The 10,239-nt window shown below is 42.4% G+C and overlaps 1 protein-coding gene across 3 annotated transcripts; it reads right to left on the bottom strand.

The window, feature by feature from the left end:
* Positions 1-191: 191 nt before the first annotated feature.
* On the bottom strand, positions 192-10,188 carry taf15 (TAF15 RNA polymerase II, TATA box binding protein (TBP)-associated factor). 3 transcript variants are annotated; one of them, XM_078284252.1, is made up of 17 exons: positions 10,064-10,188; positions 9,223-9,256; positions 9,017-9,050; positions 8,825-8,903; positions 8,056-8,134; positions 7,658-7,767; positions 7,562-7,606; positions 6,613-6,832; positions 4,653-4,687; positions 4,058-4,090; positions 3,618-3,727; positions 3,036-3,165; positions 2,814-2,934; positions 2,613-2,675; positions 2,367-2,452; positions 1,405-1,543; positions 192-642 (listed from the first exon to the last, which is right to left on the bottom strand). In XM_078284252.1, exons 1-17 carry the CDS (start codon positions 10,071-10,073, stop codon positions 603-605), a joined length of 1,368 nt encoding a protein of 455 aa, XP_078140378.1. In that variant the 5' UTR covers positions 10,074-10,188; the 3' UTR covers positions 192-602. The 3 variants fall into 3 exon arrangements, with proteins under 3 accessions (XP_078140378.1, XP_078140377.1, XP_078140379.1); XM_078284251.1 differs by having other exon boundaries at positions 2,613-2,682; positions 2,818-2,934; XM_078284253.1 differs by lacking the exons at positions 4,653-4,687; positions 10,064-10,188 and having other exon boundaries at positions 2,613-2,682; positions 2,818-2,934; positions 9,223-9,250.
* Between the last annotated feature and the right edge of the window lie 51 nt (positions 10,189-10,239).

Below are 10,239 nucleotides of genomic sequence, written 5' to 3'. Positions count from 1 at the left end.
GCCGGGCTGCACGGGAGCTGAGAGCGAAATACCATCAGAGCATGGCAGATTTCCCTACAGTACACTCCCTCAATTTAGTGGCTTACAGCTCTAACACGAGTGTAGTTCTGACGGCCTGGTGGATAATTGCTTTCCAGCATTGTTTCCAGTGTTGTAAAAGAGTGGAAAAAAAAAAACACAAAGCACAGACGAAAGATCACAGTTTTTAATATCATTTTGGAAAAAAAGAACCCAAGTAAAACAGTTTATTTCGCTCATACAAAACAATGGTACGCAGTCTACCTCACAAAACATCTGGACCTAGAATCAGAGAGAAATTAAAAAGATGTACAAAGAAATAAAACAAAAGAAAAAAAAAAAAACATTTGACCATATGCCAACACTGCCAAACAGCCCAAAAGTCCCTTCACAGCAGCTGAACACATCCTTCCCTCAGACAGACCAGAGAGCAAAACTTGGGATGCGTTGGCTATGAAAAGGTATGCAAATCAGTGTCGATCAGAGACAATCTATCCCCCCCTCCCCATTCCTTCCTCCCTCTCCCCCAACCCTCCCGCCACCGCTGACCACTGGGCTGGAATGATGTCCTGTCTGCTGAGTGCTTAGTATGGCCGGTCTCTTCTGTCTTCTCTGTGCTCACCTCTGAGGAGAGAGAGAAGAAACATTTTGATTACCACTAGTTCTGCATGGGGGAAATTTGACAAGGGGTGAAAAGAGATTAGGCTTTAGAGTCTCACCGGGACACGAGTTTTGCAGCCAAGAAACAGCCAAGAACACAACTTGACATCTACTTTCAGTCATTCAGTCGAGACTTTAGTCATTTGTACAAGGGAGATGGTGGGTGAGATTCTGTGTTGATTTCTCCTCTCATGCACCCCAACCGCTTAAAATTTGGAGTCAACATGGGCGACACTTAATATACTTTGAAAAGGAGACAATTCTTCCTTTAACTGCCCCCTGCACAGACACAGTGCAAAACAACCTCCAAAAAAACATCAATAAATTGGAAGTGTGTAAATACCCAAGATCATCAAGGGCCACAATAGCTTAAGTGCAGGGTGTTGCATGAATATTCAGTTTCCTACACACGACAGCTTGTTTCTTTGTAGCCCAAAATGGTTCCTAGGCCTGCCGTAGCACCGTTTTCATGAGCCTGGGTGTCAGGGCGAGACTAAATGCCTCATTTGGAAACTTGGCTGGGAAAAAAACCCCGAAGACAAAATTTAAAAACACTGGCGTTCCAGGCCTCGACTTTCACCAAGCCACTAAGATTCAGAATTTGCTGACGTGTATCTCGGGTAGACTATGCCCTCTTCTGGTCAAATATGAAACTACATCAGAGCTGGGACTGTAAAAACGTATGCAACAAAATAAAATAATCTGTTAAAGTCCTCTTGAACTGACCTTCCTCCCATTTTGTAGCCACTTCCTCCGTATCCTCCGCCACCGCCTCCGAAGCTTCCGCGGTCTCCCCCACGGAATCCTCCGCGACCTCTGAACCCACCACCTCTGTCACCGCCATAACCGCCTCTGCCACCACGATCTGCAAACGCACAAACACAAGAGGAATGTTAGCAGAACAACAAGGAGGGGACAAAAAGAACACTGGAGAACAAATTAATGAGAGCTTTGTGTACAAAAAAAAACAGTGAAATATCTTCAGTGAAACTTCAGTGAAATATTCTTAACTGGCAACAGGTTGGGATATGTGGTCGTGGTAAACATTTGGTTAATTTTTCATAGAATTGTCACCCTACCTGTTTTCAATGCTAGTTTGTGTATAGAAGAATCAGGAACTACATTCTCTGTATTTCATCCTGCCTACAGCAAGCAGACAAATCTTCAGAAAATGTAGTTTTTCTAGTTTCAGCCTTGCTCGCTCACTCACTTATAAAGGATCTTTGTTGTCTTGGTCATTTTTTTCCCTTTTTGGCAGCCTCACACCTGCTACAGGTACGTGTCACCACATGGGACTGATGTTAAGTTTCAACTAACGTTGGGCTAGTTAATCATCCAGGCATCATATTGCTTTTTGTCAAGCAGCATAACAGACAGCCAATCAGGAGCCTGTTTGATACAGAGCCATTGTTTTGCTTTGATTTGATCACCATCAGAAAGTGTACAGTTGTCAGCAACTGTGAGAACAGGCCAAGACCAAAGACTGCATATAACCAAGGCATTGAAATGTTGTTATCCCCAAAAGTTACCAGCCAGTGCTGTACCATGTTATTGATTTACCTGACAAATTTACTGGCATTTGGTGCTTGGCAAGTGTCAATTTCGGACCCTGTATGCCTTCAGGGACGTGAATTAGAAATGAGCTGTGTCCAAAACAATTTTCTGCAGTATTAAGTAGAAGCACGCACCTCCACCTCCAAAGCTATCTCCTGGTTTGGGCGCGCCACACTTGTTGCACTCATACCGCCGTGCGAAATTCATGTTGCCACATGAGCTGAGAAAAGGTTAGAGAGAGACATATTTGTTTATACCATCAACTTTACAGGCAACAGTACTCAAGGAGCCCCATCTGCTTCTTTGAGTTTTGGTACATGTATTGTGATAACCACCCCCCCAAAAAAAAGACTTGAAAGCACAATCCCCCTCATACAAACCTGTTGGGACATGGCCAGTCTCCTCCTTTTACGTCAAAGTTAGGTCCACCACCACCGCGACCTCTAAAACCTGACAAGAGACCGTTCATAACCGTTAGCCAGAACCTCAAAGCAGCATTATTCACAAAAGCACCACAATTCAACCTTCAGAAACTGGATATTTGCGATATTTGAGACCTGAGCCAGCTGAGAGATCAAGACATACCTCCTCCTCCTCCTCCTCCTCCTCCTCCCCTTCCACCCCCTCTTCCACCCCGTTGTGCGAACTCAGCTCTGCGGGTGGCAAAAGATACTTTGATGGGTTTACCATTGAACTCCTTGCCTAAATGGAAAAGACAAAGTGGAAAAGACAACACATCAGTGAGAGTCGACGAGGAGTGCACTGGGCATGTTAAATATGACAGAGTGTGAGAATGCTCTTACCATCAAACCAATCAATGGCAGCTTTGGCAGAAGGTGGGTCATCAAACGACACAGTGGCCTCTCCCTTTAGCCTCCCAGTGGCCTTGTCAGAGTAGAGGTTGATCATGGGCTGGCCGGTCTTCTTGTTAACCTGCAAGGACAAAACAAACAAGAGATTAGACTCTCAGTACATGTGTTTGCATTTATCATTTCTATACATATTTGGGGTTATCATCCTACGGGTAACTTTGGTTCGAAGGATGAACAGTGCTTCACTTTCATGAATGCTTCCAAGTCGTTGGTTTGAGCCATCAAGTCGACAAAATATTCTCACACCACATGAACACAGCATAAACTACAGCCACATTCACAAAGGCAGGGGTCAGTAGTACAGTGTGACATGGAGGGAGAAAGAAAGATGCAAAAGAAAGAACCCCTGACAGAGAAATGATATTCAAGATTTGACTGTCGAAATGGGGTTTCCCCAGTCATAAGAGGGACGATGACATTTGTCTTTTCATCCAGATCTGTGAGAGGGAATACATGATGAGGACACAAGGAGATAAAGGCAGATAAAGGTATCCACAAAGACTAATGCCATACCTTGATGATGCCAATCTGCTTGAAGTAGTCGCCCACTTGCTGAGTCGTGACTTCTTCTCCTAGTCCCTGGACAAAGATGGTGTTGTTGTCAGAGTTGTCCTGCTCCCCAGCTGTGGACAAGATGAATGGAAAGACAGACATCAGCAACTACAGTTTCAGGAACCATCATTCCATTATATTTACTCAACATGGCATGGGGATCATGCAGGGGAATTTACCATGTCCCTCTCACCCGCAGGGCAGTAGAGCATTTATCAAAATGGCCTCACGCATGGTAGGACTTATTTACCCAAAATGAGCAAAATGCATGAATAATCATTGTGTGCATGTATGAAACAGTGAATATTCATACATTTGTGAGATGTAACGGTTATTTGATCATTTCATGTTACTATGAGTGCTTTCTCAAGAACGCAAAGGCACTTTGGGGTGCTTCTTACCTGGTTCATCCCTTTGGCCGTAGTCTCGAGAGCCTGTAAAACAGCAGAGGAGAGGATGGAAGGGAACCCATGAGCAAGGCATCTTAGAACATCTGTACTGTTCCATACAAAACAAAATAATTAACTTCATCCCTACCAATGCATAATGATACTTTTAAAAAACATTTCAACAAAGTCGATGTTTACAGCTTTCTGACGTGTGTTTTGGAACGGTTGCGTCATATACCAACACCTTGCAACAAGAAGAGAATTGTTTTGTTTTTTGAGCTTAGAAGAGAAATAAAAACCACCAAAATGTCTCCAGTTCTAGAATGTTTTCCTTCTTCGCCTTGGGCACACCTCTGTCCTCCTCTGCCACTTACAATCAACCCATGTCTTCATGCAACAATACCATTATTTTACTCAGGCTCCATGTTCTTTACCATATCTGAAGTGCATTTATGAGAAATCCTGCTAAGAACAATAGGTGGAGTCCCTTGGGTTTTGGACATGAAAATGGTGGCATTCACTTTGAGTTTTTTTCCCCCTCTCTCTCTTTTTGCTAACTCAAGTTCTTTCCTCCCCCACCGACACAGTTCTGATGCTCGTCACTTACCACCGAAATTTTTGAAGCCACCACGGTCACCACCTCTGCAGAGGAAAAATTGGAGATATGATGGCTTTTCCTTTGTCCCAACTGAGAGCTCAAAGCTCCCCTACATCCCCATCAGTATGCACTCCTGCCACGGTGTGCGACTATGGTAGAAATGTCTCACACGAGGGAATGCGTTAGTCTTTGACATTAGAGATCAATGGACAGACTACTAGGCAGCTCCGACTGAACAATCAGGCTGACGAGTGAAGACACTCAGTTTTCACATGTCCTGGATCACCATTTAGCATGGTTACCGAATTTGGTATAGTTTTTGTTACATGGCCAGATTGGATACAAAGAGCTGGGAAGCCAGCTGAATTTAGTTTTTCCAACATGAAGGGCCAAATTGGTATGAAGGGATGTAGCAACTGATAAGCAATCTTCCACTGAGTGCTTTTATGAGCTCCTTTAACTGAGGTCCAAGTTTTATTTCAATCACTCTGACCACCTGTAGTATAAAATGTAGATCCATGTTAACACAACACATATCTTCGCCATGTCAAAAATACAACACTTGAATGAAACCTGTTGAATGTGAAGCAGCTCAAGATGTGGCTCCAGGTCTAAGGGCATTGTTTCCATGGATTTTCCATTGCTCAAAAAGTGGTTTATTATGTGGCTCTCAGAACAAAAGACCAGGCTAAAAATATTCTTCCAGTCAGTGAAAAAGTATGGCTGCTGGAGATTATTCAACCGTGCAAAAAAAATAAAATAAAAACAGCCATTGGTAATCATTATCAGGCAGCCAGCCAGACATAACAGCTGACTAAAAAATTCTGGCTTGGTTTGGATGAAGGTCAAATTATATAAATGTGCTGGAAAAGCTTCTCTTGTCTGCATTTAATGGCTTTCACTAGTCTAAAGATATGTGAAGTAGAATATACACCAAATTATTTTTGACAGTCAGTTGGCTTTGTCAAGCTCATGATGTCACCTAATGGACCAATGTGCAGAGCTTTGAGTCCATAGCAAAAAGTCTCCAAATTTAAAAAAAAAAATTGTTGCACACCTCAGAATTATGGGTGGGTGGTTACTACGCTTTAGCTATAACCTGACTTCACAAACATGATGGCTGAGGAAGAGATACTGTTCACAAAAATGAAGAGGACCTATGGCACTATTTACATTAGTGAAAAAGCTGGCTTCAGAGTGCTTGGACCAAAAGTTTTGCTGTATAAAAATAGCACTTTCTTGCTTCCAAACTAGCAGCTACAGCATTAAATTTAACTTGGGTCTACCTTTTTCAGGAACAGTAACAGGCCCAAGGTACGAGTTAATCATATTCTCTCCATTTACATAAACATCCGTTTAGTCTAAGCTCGCCCCCCCAAAAAAAATAAAAAATAAAAATATGAAACCACATATTCACTAGAGTAAACAGAGCCTCTGAACCTGACAAAAGAGGTGTCCCGTATTGGTTCAGGGAAGTGTGAATGTCAACTCTTTGGTTGTAGAATGGACAAAACCGATCCCAATACCTGGGACAGCACCTGTTGTACAATGGGAGCCGAACGTGCCTATGGCACTCCTGATTGAGCAAGCATGTACTGTCGTCTTTGCATCGCTGACGGCTCCACTGATATAACAAACAAGCAGATCCTCAGCACGTCACACAAGCCATAGCAAACTTTAGATATCCACCACTTAGAGTGTGAAACGATCATTGGATTTTGGCAGGCATGTGGGGTGAAATACCATTGTGTCTGATTTGTGACAACTGTAGGTGAATCAGGTGAAAAAAAGCAAATACCAAATAGAGATTGGGGATCTGGAGCACAATGCAGATGAGTGGTGAGTATAATAATCTCTATGTGGATGGTTCTAGCTGATGGGTAATGATGCTAATGAGTTAGAACAAGTCATGCCTAATTTCACACGGTGTATGTAAGTACCTTGGGGGCAGTGGCACTCTGCGACTTACCCCATACCAGGAGGTCCGCCTCTTCCACCGCGCTCATATCCGCCCCCGCGCTCATATCCGCCGCCACTACGGTCATAACCGCCGCGGTCAAAGCCACCACTGCGGTCATAGCCGCCACGGTCGTAGCTCCCGCCACCACGGCCTCGGCCTCTGAAGCCCCCTCCTTCTGAGCGGTCCCCGTCTTCACGTCCATACCTCCCACCCTGACCACCACTTTCACCTAGAACACAACAAATACAGAGAGCACTTAATACACTCACACTAACCAGATTCCTAAATGCAACATGCACGCACACTGCTCATAATGCAGCACCTTTTCCAGGCAAAGGTTTGTACATTTATTCTTGGTCATTTAAGAATCACAGTCAGCAACAATTGAGGTCAACACTATGTCTAAAATTTCAAGTGAAAATCCACCCTAAAACACAATTAACACATGATACCTATGTTTTTAGTTCAGTTTTTTGTCAACATGAATTTTGATAAACAAGGATCTAACATTTGATGACAGAAAACACCAGAGCTGGCACTGACAAAGAAATAGAGATCAACTTTGTGGACTCAATATTTGAATATCTACATTCAAATGAGCTTTGAGAAAGACTTGCTCATGATCATGTTCATAAATGAATATTGAACTGTCCAATATTATATGAATAATGTAAATTTTGTTTTACAGTCTCACTTTGAAATGCATCAACAGAAGCCTTAAAATGAATAATCCTAAGTATGCCTATAAAAATTTGAATCCAGCAAACAATTGTTGTCAATTCAATGGGGTGGGAATGTTTTGCATCACCCAAAAGTACACAACCTTCTGTCTTTAACTTAGGAAAATTACAATACTCCAGCTTAAGGCTTTAGATAGACATTTAAAAACATCCCCTCAGGAGAAAAATTAAACAAAAAAAATCATAGTTTTCTTTCTTCAGGATCCAGGTATCCTCACCTTCACTCCGTCTTGGAAAGCTGCCTCCTCCTCCTCCTCCTCCTCCTCCTCCTGCTGCTCCTGCTCCTGCTCCTGCTGCTCCTCCTTGCGACTGACCACCATAGGATCCTTGCTGGCCATAGGACCCCTGCTGCCCGAAAGAACCTTGTTGCCCATAGGACGCTCCTGATCCTGGTTGTGTGAAAGATGCAGACTTGTCGCCATACCTTGAAGAGGTTTTAGCACAATCATCATTAGAGTTGGCACACGAGACATGATTTCAACCATCCAAAGATTTCCCATACAGTTATATTAGCAGAGGTATACAGCAGAAGACTTTAAACAATTTCAGTATATGCAAATTGATTAAATTAATCTTTCCATGGGACCCAGATTCATTACATCATGACACTCTTCTAATGTGGAGGTCCAACAGATGTTTTACAGGACCAACCCATAGTTCAAGAAGTGCACAGGGTTTTACTCCAGGTATTGTAATGTGCTAGTGTTCTTACCCAGACGAGTCTTGTTGTCCGTAACTTTCATAGCTCTGTTGCTGCCCATAGCCTGCCTGAGACTGGCCATAACCCTCAGCTGTCACAACACAGAATGGACAATTAAAAAGAGAAAAATTCATTCAGAAATATCTGATTTCTCAGTCAATTTACAGACAGACCAAACCATGATTTGTTATGTTAACAGGAGAGACCACTGTAAAAACAACATTTAGCCTATTTAATAGACTGAGAACACAAGAGGCTGCCACACAAACGGCTTAGTACAGCTGAGCAGAGCGTTCTTTCTCGCCATGCCGCCATGGATGCGGATCTTCCCTTGCATGTGTGACAATATCATTAAATATCTGATAGATCCGGATCAACTGCTTCCTTCCTTCACTGATGTGCTTTGAGGATCACTGACAAGATGTCAATTTGTTAAAACACCCTGCATGGGAATTTCCCTTTAATTGCTAAAGCACAGAGTGTATGAAGTTAACATCAAAAGCAAATAAAAACTGAAACTCAAATTGTTTTTGCAAAGTTATTGTTGCTGTGCTCATGCAGTGGAAAAATTATGACAGCCCGCAGGCAGTTAAATTACAGAAATTGAAAACATTTCCCATTTGAAGGACTAATCTCAGCAAGATTGGCCCGATTAAGATTGGTTTTGATTGAAGATGGAACAAATTACAAAAAGGGGCATCAATCCAAGGTACAGTGGTTTCCCCAAAAAGTCTTGTGATTTTAGCCACATTGTCACGTTTTTGATGCATGTTTACTATACCTTGTGTCACAGCTGGCTGTCCATAGCCACTGTAACTCTGTCCCGTGTAAGAGCCACCACCATTTCCTTGACCATAAGTCTGTAAACCAAAATAGACAGTTTGGCAGGCTGTACGCAAAGAAAAAAAATCTGCTTTAAGTTATGATACTTACAGCTAAAAGCAGAATGACAGTAAATTGAGAAGAGCCTTACCTGTCCACTCTGCTGACTGCCATATGATCCATAGCTAAGATAACATAATAAAAACAGTTAAGTTCAGTTTTAAATTACATTTAATACATTTATGTATTAAATGTGTTAGTAAGTAGGTTAATTAAGCATGCTTGTTTACATGAATGTATCAAGAACTGCATTTAACAACATCCTTGTTTTTATGCATTTTGTCAATTGTACAATACCTTTGTGCAGCACCATGCTGACCGTAGCCCGAATCTGAAAGAGGTAAATTAAGTCATGGTTAACTTCAAAAGGTTGATGAAACGCGCTTGCAGTCTAAATTCATGATGGAAAATTATACCCAACGGTGTTACTAAACACTGCGCTAAATATGAAGGTGACTAAGCAGCTAACGATGCTCAGTAGACTTGCATGCTGAAGTAGGTTGCTCAGTAGGATAGCGTTAGCAAACAGGCCCGTCACCACGCCGCTCCAACAAAAATGGCGGTCAATTTAGTCGCGGTTTAGGCTAAATCTTGGATCAAAATATACCAACATCGGTTTACAAATCCCGCCCAACTCCGGCAGTACGTTTGTCTTTCTCATTGACCAAATTTGATATCAACAATTTTTTGTTACAATTGATAACGTTACAAGAAAATACTTAATGTCAAATAGTTCCCGTTTCGCATAGGAAAACAATGCAGGGGAGGCATAAACAAAGACGAATTGACGTTAGCAAACAATTGTGAGCTAGCTAGCTGACGTTACGAGGCCTAGCTAAGCATAAGATTAGATCGCGTCAACAATAAATACTTCACCATAACCGTTACTGGAATCTAACATAAGAACGACCACAACATCCAGTCTTGTACTGATGGTCTGAACAACTGTTTTTTTTTGTCTGCTTTCTTCTGTTAACGAAAGGCATGCTAGGTTCCATGAAATAGACAGAGCCCTGGCCTCTCGGCTAACAGCTAACTTAGCTAAGGCTTTGATGATATTTGACACACTTTCCGTCGTCCATACAAAAAGCCATTTGCCGCAAAAATGGGAATACAATTATGTAACACATGTGCTTACCAGAGGCCATTCTGCTGCCCGTTATACGTTATAAAATCCGATGAATCCCGTTCCCACTTATGAACTGATTAAAACCCAGGTGACATCCACGCAGCGCCAGGGAGTGGAACACAGCACACTGCGGCACTTCCCTTATGGGACTTCTTCTTCTACCTGTTTTTCACGACAGTTCGCAT

The sequence above is a fragment of the Centroberyx gerrardi genome, chromosome 6, assembly GCF_048128805.1.
Source record: "Centroberyx gerrardi isolate f3 chromosome 6, fCenGer3.hap1.cur.20231027, whole genome shotgun sequence".
NCBI classification, from domain to species: Eukaryota; Metazoa; Chordata; class Actinopteri; order Beryciformes; family Berycidae; genus Centroberyx; species Centroberyx gerrardi.
This window is presented reverse-complemented; position numbering and strand designations above follow the sequence as displayed.